Genomic DNA, 22,309 nt, shown 5'->3' with positions numbered 1-22,309 from the left:
ACTGAAGGGATATAATAAAACAACCATTTCTTTCCATTTGAGTTATTTATTATGGTACAGTTAAGTTCAGCTGCAGTTTCCATCCTGTGGGTGGGTATCCAGCTGTAAAGCTTTGTTTCAGTAAGACTGATGGCAACCGGAAAGGCAGTAAAGCTGCCATCATATAACTGCAGCGAACCCATGCAAGCATGGAAAATGGCTGTAAAGTATTGATGGTGATACAATGGCAATGTGATTACCATTCTGCACAAAAAGTGTGACATACCTTATATTACAGTGAATTATGAATTTAGTTATTAAAAATCGTATTTTAGCATCTGACTTAGGAATGTTGACTATTGAATGGAAGTGTCAGAGGAATGTTGACTATTGAGTGGTAGTGTCAAGAATCTTTTAGGCATATTTTTTGCCCCCCAAATTCAAATAATTTTCCATTAATTTTGTGTTTTTAACTTCTCAGAGTAATCAAGACTGTCAGTATCTATATATGAATGATCACAAGTGAGTGGATGTTTCCCTTTATTAATAATCTTAAGAAGTTTATTTACAAAATAAAACCTTTGAAGCTCTGGTTTTCCCATTTTACATAAAAATCAAGTGTTACAAATAATGATGTACCTGTATTATATTTTTAAATACTGTACAGTAATTAATTAAAACACTATGTTGCTTAATATCTACAGTACTGTATCATTAAATAGGTGTGAAATTTTGCTAAACAAAGACTTTATATACAGATGTGTGTTTTTTAGTTAGCGGAAACAGACAATGTCCATACACGCTAAATTTAAGCTGTGGGCACAAGGTATAAACATGCTCCAAACATTCTGATTTTTTTTTTTTTATGATTTTGTCTCAAAGTTTGTACAAGTACATTATAAACCAAGCCTGAAAAGCTCCTTTCATACTTACTGTACATGGTATTCCAGATGTATTGGTATTTTCTACTCCCTAACTTTTAGAGTACAGGTATCTTGTTTAAAAAGAGATGTACAGTACGGTAGTTTGAAATATTTTGAGAACATATAAAATTTTATAATTCTTAACAAAGTTACAACACTCCCATGAACTATCAAGTCTGTATCCAATTTCTAATACAGTAATATCCCCGTTAGCTGAAATCTTCAATCTTCTGAACTTTCCATTATTCAGAAGGGGATTTTTTTTTTTTTAGAAATTTCATGAAAGATCTCTCTGCTTCGGGCATTCAAATGAATTTCCGAGAGATTACATCATGCACTGACGTGGACACATGCTGGGCGCAAGGGTGGGCTAGCTGCATGGGGAACTTAGGCCGTAGGCTTGTGCGCTGCAAGTGGCTAGTAAAGTCATGTGACTACAGGGGATGCCTGTGATTGGCAGATGCATCTCCCAGCCTATCTCCTCAAACCCTTAGTGCTTGGTTCATTTTCTACTGCCATTTTACAAGCTTGTTTGCTTGCTCTCTGCTCTTTACCCATACAATCTGTGTTGTACAGTACTGAACATTACTGTACTAGGACACAATCAGCTAAGAATACTGTACAGTACAGTTAAAGCAGTATTAAGACTTAAAAAGTGATAACTGTACAGGTATGTAATATTCAGTAAGGGTGAGAGTACTGTATATCTGTACATAGCAGAGTGGACAGTGTATGCCTACTGTAGCCTAGTGTCTAGGAGTGTGTATATTAACCAGCATGTGTACAATGCCAAAAGTTACAGAAAAAACCCTGTGGTGCCCACCTGCCACCATTTGACCTGCTTGCATCACAAGCTCATGATGACAGCACCAGCTGGTCAGTACAGTATACTATAGTGTACTATACAGTCATAATTTTTTTTTATTTACAATATACTGTACATGTATAGTAGTTTGCATTAATACTGTACAGCTCTGTTTCTGTCAAACTGCAGTTAAGCCTATTCAGCAATGGTGTTTCATGCCAGATGCATAGTTTAGACAGGGAAACATTCACCAGTGCTTGGAAAAATTTTGTAGATGTGCAATATTTTCAGGGGATACGAGATCTCATCCCACTACTGTACACGAAAACCTCTCAAACCAGGAACTGCTCTACACTAATTGCTCCGACTAACAGTACTGGTATCCCTAGCTGTACGAATGTTCGAACTATGAAAATTCACTTATACTGTACAGTGCAAAAGTTCTATTCTTACGCCTCTTTCTTATTACATATATAAAAACTATTCATGTTTATATGAATATGGGCCCTTAAGGTAATGTACCAAATTTACATTTACATTTTTTTTTTATTGAGTTAGGTACTAATTTACAGGTGTACTCCAAAAACCGATGTCCCGTTAACCACCGATGATCGGGAGAAGAGTGGCAGAACTGTTTTGAATTTGGCGGGCTGTGGCGTGGTGTGAATTCTTGCCACAATAAGGCTCTGTGCACTGCCCATACTCATACCCACTTATCACTGCTAGTGTTTACACTATGTGTCTCTGACTTCGTTTTTTTCACTATTTCCAACTTAGCGTGTTATGCAATCATGCCTAAATGCCCCAGTGATAGTTCTTCTTGTGATGCTCCTCTTGTGCTCAGTTTGATGTGATGTAACAAGGCATAATAAGAGTGTTGATGGACCAACAAAGAGTGGTAGAGACTTGAACTTGCCACCCTAGACCATCTCTACCATCCACAACACAGGTAAATAACAGTCTATATTTATGCTTTACATTGCTTATTTAAGGCTTATTATGCTTTCTTTATATGTCTGCTTTATTTTCTTTCTTGACAGTGTGCAGTACAGAGATATATCAAGGGTAGATGGGAGTTTTTGGGGAAGGCCAGTCCCTAACCCCCTGAATTTGTTATGTTCCTATGGGATTAATTACTTGGATAACCATTTTGATTTACTAACCAAAGACTTCCTGGTCTGTATATGCATCGGCTATTGGGGTACACCTGTAGTTAGTTATTTATTTATTTTTGTTGGTGAACCAATTAAATTTTTTTCAAGTATAAAATTGGGGTTTTCTTGTACTGTATAGTTGGTTATTAAATTACAGTACAGGTATACCTCGTTTAATGATCATTCACTTTGCGATATTTCAGTTTAGCGATATAATATTTTTAACACCCTTTCTTGTTTAGTGATGGTCAATATTCTGTTTAGCAATGTTCAACTCACTGGAAAAATTCGGGAGGTTGAACTCGGGAAAACTGGGGATTCTGTGCTCCAAGTGTGCATCATTTCAATAATGTACTCTAATGTGGTTTAGAAAAAACTATAAAATAAGAAAAATGAAGAGCATGAGTGTGTATATGTGAGCTGTAACTGCGACCAGCCGCACTCTCCCTGTGACATTATAAAATATCTATACAATTGGTATAGTAATTTACTTTATGTTGGGTTTCTCTCCATGTTTGATTATCTCAAGTTTGGTTTCAATTACCACAGCTTTATGAGGTCTCTTGTGATGGTGGGGGTAGCAGAGGGATCACCGCCATGCTTGGATGCCATTCAAAATAGATTCACAAAAGGATAGCACAAATACAAACAAATAATGAAAGAGCACTTCACTTGCACTGAATACAAAGTGAAAGAAGTATGAGAGGGTGCAGGAGGTAGGAAGGGTGATGTTATGCACCTTGAGCAAAAGTGCATTCCTATCCATCTAGGAACCAAAATGGTCACCCTAGCTGATTCCCGGCCATGTCTGGAGCATGATTGAATTTTCAGCTGGACCAACATTTGGATAAGCGAATATCACCTTTGGATAGCGAAAAAGAGGTGTTGAAAAAGAATATTTGGATAAGTGAATTTTCAGATATCAATCATTCTAGCAAGGGATACCTGTAATAAGGTGATGATCCTGGAGTTTGTTATGTAGGTGTGGTGGTGGTGGTTGGGGGGGGGGGGGAGTCATGTCCACTGTTAATTCCTCTCTGTAACAGAAGCTATACCCATGCACAGTATATCATTCCCTCCTCACAGTAGTTAGTCCTTACCAAACAATCACTGGCCAACACTTACAATATTTAGTTCCAGAAAAAACAAACACATATCATCACTTACAACGATCAGTTCTCATCAAAGTATCTCTTAGCATCACTTAAAAGAATCAGTTTTTAACAAACACTCTTTTTCTGTCACTTATAAGGTCAGGTCACTTACAGGAGTATATTATCATTATTAGCCCATACTTACTACTGCAATGGTTATTATTCAAAGTACATTATGATAACAATTAATGTTGAGGAAAGCTAAAGTAATTTATTTATGTGTGTACCATATTTAAAACAGCAGCACTTGGGCACTCACAAGTAGGTGGGTTTACCTTCATGATGGGCAGATTAGTGTCACAACCGTACTGAGAGGCTACAACTGGTACACAACTTGATTTCACATGTTCAACCGCACAGAACCAAATTTTCTTGCAAAGAACCTAACCTTTGTAACGTACTGTACATAATTTTTTTGCAAAAAAACTGATTCACTTTAAGTTGCACTTTTAAAGAACATAAAGAAATTTGTGGACTCTCTATAGATACACATATGGATACCATTTGTATAAATAGCATAGGACCATATCTGAAAATTATACACATAATGTATGCATACATGTTATAAAATACATGGATATATATGCTATACATACACTTTGTAGTGCATAAATACCTGTATCAACATTACATGCTCACTAATTTCTGAATCACTACAATACAAGTAATCAATGTAAAAACATTCCAATCTGTTTACTGACTCACAACTTTCACTCCAAGTTAGGACTAAAGTGGCTCTTGAGTCAATGTTGTGAAGGCAGAAGACAAGCAAAAAAAATTCTTTGCAAGTTTCTGCATATAGGAAGTACAAAAATCACCTAAATGTAATACACTAATATCCTAATTAAAATATTTAATCTTCTAAAATGCAAATGATATAACTAAGAACATTCAGTAACTTACTTTTGTCATTTTATCCCAAGCAATATAAAAGCAGTATTTTTGTCTATTAATTCATCCTTGAAGCTTCTCTTGATATCTTCTGTGATGATGTTCTTCTGTAAATTAGAATCACAATTTTAGTCACTTAAAACCTGTACCCTGTCCAGCCCTTATTTTTCTCAACATGAAGTGACATGAATGTGGAAGTTTAATACATAGATCTTTGGAGCTACCTGTTTATGGCATAAATCTTGTAAGCACATGTTCCTCGAAGTGCACAAACTTTTATCCATGGCATCTGTTCTAATTGTGTTAGAAAGATGAATTTGGTGCAATAATGATACAGAATAAATTCCCTACAAGACTGATAAAAAAATATGCATAAAGAAAATATTTCTGCATGATATAATGACGGAAACTGAATCCCTTTATGAAAACATTTATGAAATTTTTATATCAGAGTATAAAATCAGTTCTAATTAGGTTCAAAACACCACTTTTTACCAAAATAAAATCAGAATAATTTCTCCAAATATTTATACAGGAATACCCTAGTTACTGAAAAGGATGCATTCCTAAAAGTCATTGCAAATAACGAATTTATGAATATCGGGGCAATTTTCCCCATAAGAAATAATGTAAATAGGGGAATGCGTTCCTAGTCGTCAACTTTCACCACATATTTTTTTACACTATACTGTATACTCCCCACTACCCGAGGCTATTATGGACCAGGATTACGTGTATACTGCAGCACCAGTAAATATGAGGAATATAAAATCTATACTAATAAATAAAATAAAATAAAAGCATAATGTACAGCATTGCCAGTTGGCAATAATTTCACTATACTGTACGTGGGAGATTGGAGCAGCTTAGATCTTTAACACGACTCCCTCCTACCATAATCCGTACACTAACTACTGTGCACGTATGAAATGTTTATTCCCTTTATGCTTTTGACTGTATGATAATATATTTTATTTATTTTTGGCACATTTTGTATGACCAATTGTGTGTACATGTAACAGAGTAAAAACAAAAGATGAAGAAGAAGAAAATTATGTATATCTACCTGAAAATATGAGTTGAAAAATAACAATAATGCAGCTCACATCTTTACCAACAGGTGGAGGCCGAGATCCCCGATGCTGCACCCACCCTCCCGCTCCCCTCCCATGATCCCACAATAACTATTGTACAAATAAGAAATGTTTATTCTCTTATGTTTTTGACCTTATGATTATCTTTTTTTCTTCACATTCTGTATGAAAGATTGTATGTACATATAACAGTTAAAAAAAAAGTATATCCACCCTTCATTGTCTGGATTATTGAAGGTATATTTTGTCATTTAGTACTTATTTAGTTTACCTGTATCACTGGTCCCTGCACTCTCTGTGAAAACTGAGAGAACATTGGGCTTCCAGAGCATTTTTGACATGTAACAACTGTTTTTAACTCTTCATCAACACACTGGCACTCCTGACACTCTGGAGCAGTGCTTGTTAGTGCCACACGCTGCCCTAACACCCCCAAAAATTTCTTTTCTTGCACCTGAAAGAATTTTATGATAATTATTTACTTCATATTAGTTATGTATATTTCTTTCTTTTTTCTTTTTAGAGTGATCACATATAATCTGGTCACATACATCAATGTGAAATTAAATCAGAAGGTTCTTCACATTTTTTCTTACTACATACTGCCTGTAGGATATTCTATAATGATGGTCACCGATAAATTTTTCATAAGTGTTCTTTACAATGTTCAGGTTTAATTGAGAGTAATGATGAATTTCTTTAGGGACAACTTAACCCTTTATAAATGTTACCACAACTGTATGTTCAGGAATGAAGTTAAAGATATGATATAAATTTTAAGCCTTTTAAGAAAATACAGATTTTTGCCATGAGAATCAATATTCTTTCTTTTGTTATATAACATCAGCTATGCCTGAGAGAGGATAACACTACCATTAAATATCATCACCAGATAGTTCAAGATATATTATTGACATACTGTATAGTACTTACTGTTCTGCGAGGGTTCCACTTATCAATGTTAAAAGCTGATCCTCCTGATGCTTGAGCAGCCGCCACACACGCACTCTCAGGCTCCTGCAGGGCTGCCCGCAAGTTCTCGCTACCTTTGAATTTCGTATAGTCTGGAAGTTATTACAGAAAATAGGTTATATTCATTTTAATAGCATAAGAGAATGCAGAATCCAATTCAAAAGCCACTTTTATTCATATTTTCAGGAATACAAGGAGACCGTAAGTGCTGGTTCACAAAGTTAAGAAAAATTGTCCTCCTAATATTACGTAATAAGTAATTATTAGATGTTTTAATTGCCTGTATGTTGGCCTGGCGAGTTATTACTAGGCATTAACATACTTAGGTATAAGCTAGGCAACGCATTCTGGATTGAACAAAAATCTAAAATTTCAGACATGGATCAAGACAAATGATGAGCAGGACAGGAGGATGTATGCTAGGTCCAGGAACCAATGAGCAGGACAGGAGGATGTATGCTAGGTCCAGGAACTAATGAGCAGGACAGGAGGATGTATGCTAGGTCCAGGAACTAGGCAAAGTCAAATTGCATAATTGATGAAAAAGAATTCCAGAGGCAGATTGCAAGCGAGGTCAACATTTGTTAGCAGACCCGGAATTAAGAGAATTTTTCCGGAAAAATTCCAAGTTGATTTTAATTCCGGCTATTGGAGAGTTCTCGGGACCGGAGATTCAGGCTAATCATTATACTATTTCTCGACAAAGATAAACAGAACATGCTACTGAATGCATTGTCATAATTATTAAATAAATGGACTAATGTATTTTACGGCATATAAAATGCAATTTTTTGCCTGAAAAATTGCTAAAAAATCGGCCTGCATCCTATATCTGAAGTTTGGGTCTCCCTCGTTGCTACCTCCAGTTGGCTAAATTGTACCTAGCCCAACTTCAGAATCAAAAATATGTTATTGTTTACCTAAACACATTATTATTATTTTTAATTAAAAAAATAGTTATTGTAAATATTAAAGCAGGATTTATAGCTAATGTAACTGATGATGATAACCCAAAACAATGAACATCCATACGACAGACACACAACTCTTCAGAGGCAGCTAAGCAGAAACCATTTCTGAACTCTTACAAGCATCACTATCTATTAATGCCGTACCTGCAACATTTATTTTTAAATCTACAAATACCTGATACAAATGAAGATTTACAGATAACTTTCTTATAAAATTTACATCAGTTAACATCATTGGTGGTACAGTATTGTAGCCAGGTTAGACTCATCACTAGGTTACTGGGCCAAGCTATGAAGTGTTATGGTTGTTTTTCAACTCGTATTTTTGGGTAGAAATATGTAACTTTCTTCATTTATTTTTACTCAGTTACATGCAAACACCATCCAACATACATATTGTGAAAAAAAGTAAAATAGATAATTGTCATAAGGATAAACTCAAAGGGAATATAGATTTCTTTGCACATGAGTTAGCTGGGTCAGTGAGGGAGCAGGAAGAGGGAGCGTTGCTTGGGAGTCGGCACAGTTAGTGTCCCTGCTGGTCTTCGTTGCTATGGGGAAGCAGGGATTGTAGGCAGATGGTGATTGTGTTAAACTTTCATTTGGCTTTTGTTTACTGGTTGGCAGTACAGTATTTTTTTTTTAAACTTATTTATTGATATTATTTTTATTTATTTCTCACATTTACTGGTACTGTACATATTAAGAAAACCATGAAAACAGAAGCAAAATGCACACAAGATTTTTCCTAATTACTCCCTGCTGAAATAGGGATGCATCTCATATGGCCGTGTGTCTTATATGCCACAAAATACAGTATTTTACCAATGCAGGTAATTTTAGTTTACCTGGAGTCCAATAAGTATAATACTGTACAGTACTGTATAAATATTATGCAGTACCTGTACTATGCTATGTAAAAATATTTTTTAAATAAAACTATACAAGTTATGTTAATTTTCACACATGAGTACCCTTACTTACATAAACTGGGGATCCCAGGATAAGGACTGATTTTGTCTCCCAAGATCCTGGTATGTTGAAAACACCCCAAAATGAAAATCCTACTGTGGTCTTCTTCCATAGCATAATACAAACATATCTATATGGTTTATCTATGCCATTTCACAAAGTACAGTACAGTAGAACGTCGATTTAAAGTGATTCAGTTTAAAATTATTGATTTAAAGCGATTCAATTTAAGATTATTGATTTAAAGTGACACCCACAATTAAGGACTGTTTAAATTTAAAGCAAATCTTTCCTATTTTACGTGAGTCAATCTGGAGCATCATATTTTAAAATTAGCTCCTAATGTTTCTCTGGGGACGCTACACTGTCCTAAGGGCAAAGCTGTACTGTATATGTACTCAAAATAATGTACTAAATGATTACAAAAATTTTTGTCTAAAGCAAACTATAGCATGATTATATTAAAATTACAGTAGGCTCTCATAATTGGACACCTATTTAGACTGTAAAAACCTCGCGAAATTCAAATCGTCCAAATTTAAATACAACTTCCTATGGAGAAAATTAATTTGAGTCTGGTACTTTCGATGTTTGGCTAAATTTTGCCTTATTTACCCTACTTTTTTGGCAAATTACTACCTGTAATAAAGCAACATCCTAATAAACCAACGAAAATAACAGATAAAAATAAATAAAAACTAAAACAACACAGAAAAGGTTTTTATGTTCTACAGCTTCAGCTAGAGTTAAACCTGATGACTTGGCAACTTCGTCATCCGAGTAAAAACACACACAACAACATTGGCTGTCCTTATGTTTTCAACTTTACCACCACTGGTGAGTAGAATTTTTTTTTTAATTCAGAAGCATTAATTAAAACATATATGAACAGTAAATACGTGTTACTTTCATATTCTTATGTAGAGTAATGACGATATGTTTTCACATGTGCGCACTTACAGTACATACGTGGTCTCACTTTTTTCTTTACCATTAATGGTTAGCTACTTTTATTGTTCCATTTATTAACATTAAAAACATTACTTTAAACAACCATAATAATTTTTTTACATTAATTTTACAACAGCTACAACCAGGGTCTTATTTTCTTCAGTTTTATATGTAGAACCAGCCAGTCACTGGTTTTGTAAACATTAACGAAAACAATGCCATCTAGTGTACTCGTGTGTTTTAATATTCTACGTATTAATGATGAATTGTATTGTTCATTTTGCACACATAAACATTAATTCAATCAAAAAGACATTCAGTATTAAACAATAATGAATCTTTTGTACATATGAGAAATGACTCTGTTTTCACAATTGTGCACGTCTGAACGTTGGCGGGCCGCTCTAACCTGTCGAAAATCTAGTTTCCGCCGTCGAAATTTGAAATTGTGTAGTGTTGTTTTTTGTGTCCAAATAAAAAAAATCAAATTAAAAACTCGCAAAATTTGAGAACCTACTGTAATCACTATCTTATAAAAAATCCAGTAATGTAAATTACATTCTCCCCGGCCACTTCTGTAACATTTTATAAACAAAAACTAAATCTAAAGAACATAAATAAACAAATAAATACTTCACTAGACCTTCGGCCCCAACTGTCAAACGGCCCCAACTGTCACCACCCAGCAGATTGGGTGGTTATAGGCTTACATTTTTTATCTTATATAATATCACAGACTTAAATTAGGAGAATGTAATTTACATTGCTGAAATCCTTGCAAGACAGCAGATAATTTTAATAAAAACTTCATATATTTTGCACAAGCGATAAAATTTTTAGCCCTTTGTAATAAAATGAATTAGAACATGCTGGTTCAGTGACATTTTATAAGAAAAAACTTAGGACAGATAAATAAATAAGCACTAGACCTTGGCATCAACTGTCAAACATATCACCTCACCCCCCCCCTCCCATCAGCCGATCGCTAGTAAACAGACCATTTCACATTCCATAATTTTAGCTGTGTTGATTTATGAGTGTTTCTTTTAACATAATACTACAAAAAACAATGTTTTGTTTATTCTAGGAAATGGGCTGAGGTGCATCTGGGTAGACTGTCAGTTTTTTTAGTATTTTGTTTCTCTCCATTGAAACAACACTTTGATTTAGTGCGAATTCGGTTTAAAGCGACCTCTCTTGGAAAGTATCTCGTGTTATATCGACGTTCTACTGTATAATCATTATTGGTACTGTATAATTACCTCCTGCGCCAAAAACAAACTTTTCATCAAAGCCATAAACCTTGCGAGCCATTGCTTGGCTCCTTGCCCTAGGTCCTGCCATGATGATGTTTAATTTGGTAATAAGGTGATATGTTACATCATTAGCTTGCAAAGCTTGAGTTATGGCCTCGCCTTCAGCACATGCTTGACAAGTTAGGTGAACTATTGTACGAGAAACTCCTGGGCGCCATCTGAAAAAGAAAATCATCCTATGAAAATATAAAATATGAGGCAGGAAATAACTTTCACACATTATTGCAAGTTATCATAACATTCTCACATACTTCAAGTGTCGACAAAATAATGCTAAGTTACTGCTAGAAAGTTCCCAGAGAAGCATAACTTACTGGGATAACATATCTTAAAATTCTATAACATACTCAAGGTTTTGGGCTGTGGAGACAACAGATGTAGCATTGGTGGTCGAGGTGGAGTCATCACTAGCATAAGTATTAAGATGTACCTCTGCCTCACTTTTGCTAATAAAACCTGTCGAAGATGTTGTCTCTGCCGTTCCTGTCACCACAGCATAACGGACATCACCTGAAAAATTATGGGATAAATTATTGTTTCGATTAAACTGTAGAGAAAATATTAATTGACAAATTATATTTTGATTACCGATTCCCCTCAAACTAAAGTTAAGAGAAAACTAAAGATAATAGTGACACTATACTTATATGTCTAAAGCATCAATATTTGGCTAAAACTTCCCTCTTGGTTAGAGTTGGTTGGAGAAGAAATATGCTCTCAAGATTAATTTTATCTGTTAACAAAGAATACTAACCCTGGACAATGAAAGTTATAAGTACAACAGACTGACTGCCTGAATGGCTAGTAAGCTGATCAATATTGAAAAGAAAAAAATGCAGGGGTTATGATTGTGAACATGTACTTCTGAGGTTTTGCTTAATTACAAAGAAGAATACCATAACTATTACATTTTCATGAAAATTTCATTTCTGGATCATCGAGCTAAAGAGGTCCTATACCTAAAGATAATTTGAAAAAGAACAGAACAAATAGTTTTAGTTATAAAGGTAAGAGTGTTTTCCAGGAGATCAGAAGCTGGACTACTGTATCTCAGAATCTATTTACGGCTCTGAGAGCATTACCTCACGTTGGGTTTTCTCCCTGCTTGTGATGCTTGATTATCTCGAGCTAGGTTTCAATTGGAAGCATAATGTGTTGTCTAATGGTAGACCCTGCTGCCATATGGCTGATCTGACTGACTTTCTGCTTCATTTACATGCAAGAGCAGGCTCTCAATTGTTTATCTTACTTTAACAACACTACATACAGTATAATACATTTCTCACTCTTAATCTTCCGTTTTTGGATTTATTTATGGTCCAATCACCCCCTCCCCACCAGTCCCCGATGGGGGTCGGTGACCTGTGCCCAGGTGGGCTAATCCCCATAAAAAAATAAAAAATAAAATAAATAAATAAAATATAAAATACCACACGTTTATGGATCCATTGGTGATGGTAGCACAAGAATCACCACTATGCTTGGATACCATTGTGCACAGTTTCACAAAGGGATGGGATGACTAGAGACATATAAAGAGAAAGCATTTCACTTGCAATGACTACTGAGTGACTGTAGGATGAGGGGATGTGGGGGGAGGGGGGGTACTGTCATATACCTGGAGTGAGAGTACATTCCTGTGCATCTGGGGACAAAATGGTTACCTCAGCTAACTACCAGGTCACATTTAATTTTTGATCGGATCTTCATTCGGATAAGTAAATATCACTTTCAGATAGCGAAACAGAGGTGTAAGAATAGAATATTCGGAATAGCGATAATACAAATACTGTACCAAGTTAGTCAAATTTATTTCTTGGTAAAAAAATTTTCCACTTATTATTCAATTAAAAATACTGGATAATGTACAAATTATTCAGGGATTACACAAGTCTTCTCTTTATACATTCAAGACCTTACTTGCTACAATGCTGGGTAATAAACCTAAAGCATATACAAGCTATTCATTAACTCCCACAAAAAAAAGATCAAACAAGTTATGTTTGTCCAAAAATATAAGTAATATCTCCATTAGCCAGAATACCACAAACCCAGACTGCTGTGGGTAGTTTTAAAGTTTTTGGCATTTTTGCGGCCAGGAGAGGGAGCCATTCATTCTAGAGACAGTAATTTCCTTTACCTGTATTGTATATATATATATATGTGTGTGTGTGTGTGTGTGTGTGTGTGTGTGTAGACACACACACAAAACACATACAAATAAATATAATGGGAAATCCTCTCACAAAAATAATCAGAAATAAATGTAGTATTATAAATGTTGAGTCTACCCTACCTATTATATATATATATATATATATATATATATATATATATATATATATATATATATATATATATATATATATATATATATATATATATATATATATATATATATATATATATATATATACATATATATATACAGGTAAAATAAATAATTGTCCTAAGGGCAAATACATAAAGGGAATATACATATTTGTAAAAACTGTCTTTTTTTTGTACACAAGTAAAAATTTTACCCTCTCACCCTGTCAGCAAATGTTATTCGCTGCCATTTTGAGAACCTTACCCCTGCAAATTTGAAGGGCATGCTGTACTACACAACAACTCAATTAGGGTTGAGTGTGTTATTTTTTTGGGTGTGGAGGGGGAGGGGAGGGGATTTTTATAATTTTATAATAATGTTTGATTAACTCAACACCAAATGAACCTAAGTAATATGGGAATTACAGTAAGTTGAAGTTGTATACTGTTGTCATAATGGGGCCATGGGGCGGGGTCAGCCACCCTCCCTACCTCCAACACACAATTCACTTCCCACTATTCATTTTTCTTATTTATTGTTCTATATTATATTTTCTTTATTTCTAAATGAGATTAGAGCATTGAAATGATATTTAAATTACATTTTCTTTATTTCTAGGTCACATTAGAGCACTGAATAGATATTTCTACAACACTGCAGCAGCCAGCACTTGGCCATGATTAATAAATATTTAACTGCAAAACTTAAAAAAAAAGAGGTATCCATGAATTTGTATTTTGCAAATTATTATGACTCCACTGCATTAGAAATGGACTATGAACTACAGGTACAGTATATTACTTACGTATCTGACTCTTCTTTAGCTGGTTAACAATAGATTTAAAAAGATCTTGCATATCCTTGTTTGTTGTACAGATGGACAACTCAAATATGAGAGCAACATCAGCTGAGCCTTTAGTTTTACCCTGGTATGTATGTCTCCATCCACTGGGCACTTTCTCTCCAGAGATATCACAACTTCCACTGGCCTCTGCAAAACATTATTATACAGGAATATAAAATAAAATACATCGGAACATGGTTGATCAGTTTTCATGCAAAGTGAATTGTAATCATCAAAACTGTTTCAGAAACATTTTAAGAATATCCATGATTTAGTATTTATGATGTACAGGAAAGCCTCTGATAACAACGGTTCTACTACGACGATTCATATTTAAGACCCTGGTTAATTTAGGACCCAATTCAATTTACACCATTATTTTCTTTGTATTTACGATGAAAATAGAATAAAAAATTAAATTAAATTAAATTTTCATATAAATAATAACTAAATCCTGATATGTATTACTGTATGCAAATAAAAAAACACGCCCTGAGCACGGAGGCTGCCGGGCTTGTGAGTGGGAACGCCAGCATAACTAGTATAAACAGTTGCAGCTGGCCGGCCCTTTGTTTTCAGGCATCTGAACAGGAAAAGGAGAAAAACTTTCAGGTTTCTTACGGCATTTTTGCATCCCTATTCAGCATGAGCAAGAAAGCAGGTGATGGTAGTGCTGGTTCAAAAGCTAAAAGAAAGTGTATCAGCTTAGCCGAGAAACTAAATGTGTTAAAACAATACGAAAAAAGGTGAGAGGTCTGAGGATATTATATGGAGCAAGCATGAACATAATATTATTTTCTGAAGTGGATCCATAAACAGAACGAAGCATTAAAATTAACAGGGACGTGAAAAAATCATGTGACCTCAGCATAAAGATGTATAAAGAGAAAAGAAAGCAGCTGTGAAAGGTTCTTTAGACAGCTTTACTATTAGAAGGACTAAACCATCAACTTCAGCTACACCATCAACTTCAGATTCAGCTACACAATCAAATTCAGCAGCAGCTTCAGCAACAACTACAGGTTCAGTAACAGTTTCAGCAACAGCTTCAGCAACAGCTATAGCATCTTTATGGAAAACTACAGCTTCAACCAGAGTTGACCCTACAGCTTCAAACCAAAGTTGAACCTGATGACTTCGTCATCGAGTAAAAACTCACACATCATCATTGGCATGTAAAGTCCATTTCAACATAACTCTAGATTGCTAGGAAGACCGGAAGGTCAACATTCCGGAAGGAACGCTAAGTCTAGCAGCCTCGCTAAAGTTCGCCTGCAAAGGCTGAACCCGCTACTGAGGACATCAATAAAATAAAGTTATGGAGAGAAAAACTCAACTCTGGCCTTTATGCTGAAAGCAATTAGAAAACCGAGGGCGGAAGCCCAAAGGTTTTTTGTGAATGAACAAGAGTAGGGAGAGAGACAGTCATGGCAGTCATACTAGCACGTGAATAATTGGGACAAAGAAAACCGTAAACAGTATACATATACTGTATATGTATATATAAATGGATAGATTCACATACAGTATTCTCTTTTAGAGAAGACGAGCCCGGGAGGGCGCAGCGATATTCACTGAGCGACTTAAAGGCAAGGAATAGTCACAACGATCTAAACGACTTCACAAAGACGTGTTGTGGTCGCTATGATGCTGACCAGAGATCGTATAAGAAATTGTCCCAAATACAATAATTGAGACATAACAAAATAAAAGTCACTCTACTTCATCACTGTGTACTAATAAGTACAAATACCGTATATAAAATCCTCGCGGAGCTTAGTATTTCAGCAAATACAACACAAATTCACAGAGCTCTCCTTTGTGTGTATTTACAGCTGAATCGCCAGGCAAGAGATGAAGGTCGTGATGCGTATGGTGGGGTGTGAAGGAGGGGATTTTGAGAAGTGCAATTAAATGCCAGGTAGTGACGTGTCCTCCTAATATTACTTATTAAGTAATTATTAATGTTTTAATTGCCTGTGTGTTGGCCTGGCGAGTTAGCTAGGAATTAACATACCTAGGTAACATGCTGAAGCGTCGCATTCCGAGCTATATCATAAAAACTGGTTTTTAGAAAAAAAACGGCTTTTTTACCTTAATTTTACTACAGCAACAACCAGGGTCTTATTTTCTTCAGTTTCAGATGGATAACTGACATTATGGGTGTAAACACTGACAACAACAATGGTGTCCCATCTCCGCTTGTGTGATCATATTATTAGTGATTTATATTGTATAAGGTGCATTCAGAAACACCTTTTAAAGAATATAGTTGTCATTTTTCATTAATTGTATTGTTTGGGGGGAAAAAATAGGGTAAAAAGCCACACAAAAGATATTAAAGATCACACTGGGGAACACATTCTTATTATCGCTTTATTTTAATGGTAATTGATGATTCACGATACGATGATCCACCTTACACTGCAATATTAGAGGACACATTACCGTCGTTATTTGAGGCTTTACTGTACTGTGTGTATTTGTGTACATATCATGTGTCTGCTTACAGTCTGTAGCTGGTATTATTAAAAAAGATCTTCCATCTGCCAAATATTACTTCCATTCGGAGGAATTTCTCTCACCTCCACCATCCATAAAGAATTCTTTGCACTAAAAAGTTGAAATCCTCTGCTGGTAGCCCTTTTCCTCCACGAGAAGCACTGCATCCACAGTTTATGTACTGGAACCCCATAATTGTAAATAAACCCAAGTTTTTACCACATTTACACATTAGTTGTAAGGCTCTTCTGGGATAATGTACCGTACCACTGGGTTCATTTTCATTTTATGCCCATTGTGGTGTTCAGAGATAAATTTTAGTATAATAAGATTTGGGAAATATTTGGCTGGTAACTTTTTCCAATTTCCAAGATGAAACCGTTCTTTTCTCTCTTCTTTTCAGTGATGATAATCACTTCTTGTGCTTTTTTTTTTTGCTTGTACAGTGCTCAAGAAAACCTGAAATTATGGAGCCCAGCTCAAACCATGACAAACCTTATCTATGCATGGGGTTGTGCCCCACAGCCAAAATAATACTGGCTATAGATTACATACCCACACATAGGTAAGTTTAGGAAGGCTTGTTAATGTTTCAATGGCACATAGCCTAGTAGGAGTCTAGGTTAAGAATTTTGTCTTAAACCACTGCTCAAAATAATTTACACAAGAAATGATTATCATCATTGAAAAGGGGAAAACTGAACTAGAAATACAACATATTGTCTCGGGAAAAAAAAAAAATTATCAGCTTAGTATTGAACAAAAATTCAGCTGCATTCTCTGATAATAAATTTACTTCAAAATGCCGTGGTAGATATAAAACTAATATTTACCAATGGTTGGGCACATCACAGGAACGTGGTGATGTAGTACACTAGCGACATTTTGATGGGATGAATATTGCAATGGACGCAGGAAACTGTTTTAAAAATTTGTTAATATTATTTATATTACCACAATAAATTGGATTACCGGTGTATTATGTTAATAGAAATATGGTTACTATACGAGACTTTGCAGAACTTATTTATCATTATTCAGCACACTCAATGAACATAGGGGACAATAAAATGTGGAAGAATTTTTGAAGGGATGGTCCCAATATTTCATTCAAATTACAGTAATTTGTCCTGTTCAAAGGAAGAATTCTTATGTCACTGAGGGAAGGAAATTTTCTTGAATACAAATTTTGCTAAAGAATTTTTTGCAAGTGTCTGTCAATGGAAAGAATGTTTTAAGAATACCAGTGTGTGATCATAGAGATTATCTGGACATTTTTCATTAAAAATCTTTACACAATCTTCTTTTCTCTAAAACCTCATTAAAAATATTTCAAAACTAAACTAAAGTTTCTTAAAATAAAGGTAAAGTTAAAGGATTTACAGTACTGGAAAAAATATAGTATTAATGGAACATAAAGGTTAATAATTAAAAAGTGAAAACCATAAATCATTTAATTACTTACTAGGTTTACACATCTCCAGTTCTGGCAATTGAATTCCTCGAGACCAACACTGGGTGCGATAGGAAGATACGGCAATACAGGGAGAATTTAGATCTTCATCAGTAAATGCTGGATGACTCTGGCCATTAATACAGTGTGTGAAGTAAGGTCTCGGATCTACTATGCGTAAACACTCACTGAGGGGACTGGTACTATGGAGGAACAACTGTGAACACTCGCTCACATCTTCAGCATCACTTATACTCTCCAACTGTCTTGCTTGGTTTGCCTGATCATTGAAAAATTTATCATGAGTAAGATAATAAAATACCAGCAATTTTAATTTCATAATTATAAACAAAGTTTAATACAGTACAGTACATTTATAAATTAAATATGCAGTATTACCCCGCTTTACACGGTTTCACTTTCCGCGATTTCTCATTTACGCGGTACCTTGCCAGAACTGGACTTTCACTTTCCGCGGATCTATATCATACTCCTTACTCTGTAAGTGAAATTTTTTTATTTAGCTCATAAATTCATACAATTACAGAATATAATTTACATTGCTGAATTCTTAATATGATGATCATTTTGAATATAAACATCATGGTTGCATTAGACATAAAATTTTAGATCTAATGTAATAATTTGGTTTACACAAAGCAAATATTTTATCCTTTGTGCAGAATATATGAAGTTTACATTCAAAGTATTCCTGACCTACGAAATCAGAAATGTCAATTATATCCTACTTTAGTCTGAGTTATTATTTATTACTAAAAATATTTTCTCCCAAAACTCTGGGAGGAGGAGGAGGGAGGAGGAGGAGGAGGAGGAGGACCCGACCCATGGCGGAGTATTTTGATTGACAGATCGTTGTGCCCGAAGAATATTTCTTTGTTTATTTACTGAAGATATAAAAGATATAAGTTTAGCTCATAAAATTCATACAATAACAGAATATAATTTACATTGCTGGAATTCTTACAATATGATGATCATTTTGAATATAAACATCATGGATTTTGCATTAGACATAAATATTTTAGATCTAATGTAATACAAAGTAACTTAGTTTACACAAAGCAAATATTTTATCTTTTGTTATAATATTCACTAGGAATCCAGAAATGTCAATTATATTATCCTACTTTAGTCTGAGGTATTATTTATTACTAAACGTTAAAATCTAGTTTTTTCACCCAACATTTCTCGAGAGGAGCTAGTGAGCTGGGAAGAGGGGATTTGAGTCCATTATTTGAATGGACATTAACCTCAGACTGTATTTCTTTAAATATTGTGTGAGCATACCATCATAAAAATAGATGTTATTTTACTACAACATAGGTATTGTGTGGGAAAAAGTGGGTTTAAAGTCGGGCCAGTCTCTATTGGAATTAATCCCATATGTTCTGTTGTTCACTACGGTTTCACTTTCCGCTGTACCTGAGGTTCAATTGACGTAAATGAGTTACATTACATAAGTTCCAACATCTTACTTTTCAAAACCTATTAACAGATTCGCATAACCGCAATTACATATGAAATACCCAAGTTTTGTTGAAACCTCGGAGATCGAACAATCAGGAGAAAAGTGACAGAGCTGTTTTTGAATTTGGAGGGCAGTGGCATGGTGAATTCTTGCCACAAGACTCTGCACTACTTCCTCCAGCCTCTCTGCACTTACCATGTGTCGTTATTGACTTGGTGTATGTAATCAAACCTAGACACAGTGATAGCTCCTCTTGTGCTCAGTTTGATGATGTAACAAGGCATAATAAGCGTTGATGGACCAAGAGTGGTAGAGACTTGACATACCTATTTATCTACACATCATACAATGTGTCTTATTTAAGGCTTATTATTTCTTTATATATCTGCTTTAATTTCTTGTGACAGTGTGCAGTACAGAGATATATCAAGGGTAAGAGTTTTTGAGGTGGTGGATACCCTCTAAATTTGTTATATATTACCCTCGATAACTTATATGGGTCTCTAGTGCCGAGTTATCCCAAACTCCGACTTATCGAGGCACTCTCTCCTACAAAAAATACAATAAAAAATAGACTGACCCATATGTGTACATGTAATTACTAACTGTAAAAGGCACTTACAGCACTGTAGGTGAAGAATGAAGCATCATGGTAGGTGACACAGAGGTATGGTAGGTGACACAGGGGTATGGTGGGTGACCAGAGGCATGGTGGGACACAGGGCATGGTGGGTGACCTGGAGGTGTCGTTGGTGAGGTATGGTGGGTGACACAGGGGTATGGTGGTGTGGAGGTATGGTGGGTGGCCTGGAGGTATGGTGGGTGTGTGGAGGGTATGGTGGGTGCCTAGAGGGTGTGTGGGCAGGGGTATGGTGGGTGACACAGGGGTGTGGTGGGTGGGGTATGGTGGGTGACAGGGTATGGTGGGTGTGTGAGGTATGGTGGGTGTGTGGAGGGTGTGACACAGGGGTATGGTGGGTGACACAGGTGTAGTGGGTGACACAGAGGTATGGTGGGTGACACAGAGGTATGGTGGGTGACACAGAGGTGTATGGTGGGAACACTAGAGGTATGGTGGCCTGGGGGCATGGTGGGTGACCTGGGGCATGGTGGGTGACACAGAGGTGTGGTGGGTGACACAGAGGCATGGTGGGTGACAGAGGTATGGTGGGTGACACAGGGTGTGGTGGGTGACACAGAGGTATGGTGGGTGGCCTTGAGGTATGGTGGGTGCACAGAGGTATGGTGGGTGACAGAGGTATGGTGGGTGACACAGGTGTGGTGGGTGACCGGGATATGGTGGGTGATGGTGGTGGGTGACACAGAGGGTGTGGTTGACAGAGTATGGTGGGTGACACAGGTGTGGTGGGTGACACAGGAGTATGGTGGGTGACACAGAGCATGGTGGTGGACACAGAGGTATGGTGGGTGACACAGAGTATGGTAGGTGACCTGGAGGTATGGTGGGTGACACAGAGGTGATTGGGTGACACAGAGGTATGGTGGGTGACACAGAGGTATGGTGGGTGACACAGAGGTATGGTGGGTGAACAGAGGTATGGTGGGTGGAGATTATGGTGGGTGACGGTGGACACAGGTATGGTAGGTGACACAGAGGTATGGTGGGTGACCCAGAGGTGGTGGTGGGCGACACAGAGGTATGGTGGTGACACAGGGTATGGTAAGTGGCTGGAGGTATGGTGGGGACACAGAGGTGTGGTGGGTGACAAGGGGTATGGTGGGTGACACAGAGGTATGGTGGGTGACAGGGGTATGGTGGGGCACAGAGGTATGGTAGAGTGACACAGAGGGTATGGTGGGTGACACAGGGGTATGGTGGGTGACCTGGAGGTGTATTGGGTGACACAGGTATGGTGGGTGGCTATGGTGGGTGACACAGAGGTATGGTGGGTGACCCGGAGGGTATGGTGGGTGACACAGAGGTATGGTGGGTGACAGAGGTATGGTGGGTTGACACAGAGGGTATGGTGGGTGACACAGAGGTATGGTGGGTGACACAGAGGTATGGTGAGGTGACACAGAGGTATGGTGGGTGACACAGAGGTATGGTGGGTGACACAGAGGTATGGTGGGTGACACAGATGTGTGGTGGGTGACACAGAGGTATGGTAGGTGATGCAGAGGTATGGTGGGTGACACAGAGGCATGGTGGGTGACACAGAGTGTATTATGTCTGGAGGTGGTGGGACACCACAGGTATGGTGGGTGATGCAGAGGTGTGGGTAGGTGACACAGAGGTATGGTAGGTGACACAGAGGTATGGTAGGTGACACAGAGGCATGGTAGGTGACACAGAGGCATGGTAGGGGACACAGAGGCATGGTAGGTGATACAGGTGGCCAGATATGCCAAGATTTTCCCAGACAATTTTACATATCTTGGCATTTACTGAGTTATACTAACACATTCTGAGACCTTATCCATGCCGAGTTATATGAAATTCTGAGTTATCAAATGCCGAGTTATCGAGGGTTGACTGTACTGGATTGTTATGGGTATGCCTGTAC

The 22,309-nt window shown here is 36.6% G+C and overlaps 1 protein-coding gene across 1 annotated transcript in view; it reads right to left on the bottom strand.

Moving 5' to 3' along the window:
• Positions 1-26: 26 nt before the first annotated feature.
• Positions 27-22,309, bottom strand: part of LOC121862442 (apolipophorins-like) — a 27,407-nt gene continuing 5,124 nt past the window's right edge. The window contains exons 4-10 of the mRNA XM_042360741.1: positions 18,305-18,572; positions 14,299-14,484; positions 11,530-11,692; positions 11,129-11,340; positions 6,934-7,064; positions 6,272-6,454; positions 27-5,013 (exon numbers count right to left, since the gene is read on the bottom strand). Coding sequence (XP_042216675.1) covers positions 4,924-5,013; positions 6,272-6,454; positions 6,934-7,064; positions 11,129-11,340; positions 11,530-11,692; positions 14,299-14,484; positions 18,305-18,572 — 1,233 coding nt within the window. The 3' untranslated portion in view covers positions 27-4,923. The remainder of the gene's footprint in view (positions 5,014-6,271; positions 6,455-6,933; positions 7,065-11,128; positions 11,341-11,529; positions 11,693-14,298; positions 14,485-18,304; positions 18,573-22,309) is intronic.

The sequence above is a fragment of the Homarus americanus genome, unplaced genomic scaffold (assembly GCF_018991925.1).
Source record: "Homarus americanus isolate GMGI-L3 unplaced genomic scaffold, GMGI_Hamer_2.0 scaffold31037, whole genome shotgun sequence".
NCBI lineage: Eukaryota > Metazoa > Arthropoda > Malacostraca > Decapoda > Nephropidae > Homarus > Homarus americanus.
This window is presented reverse-complemented; position numbering and strand designations above follow the sequence as displayed.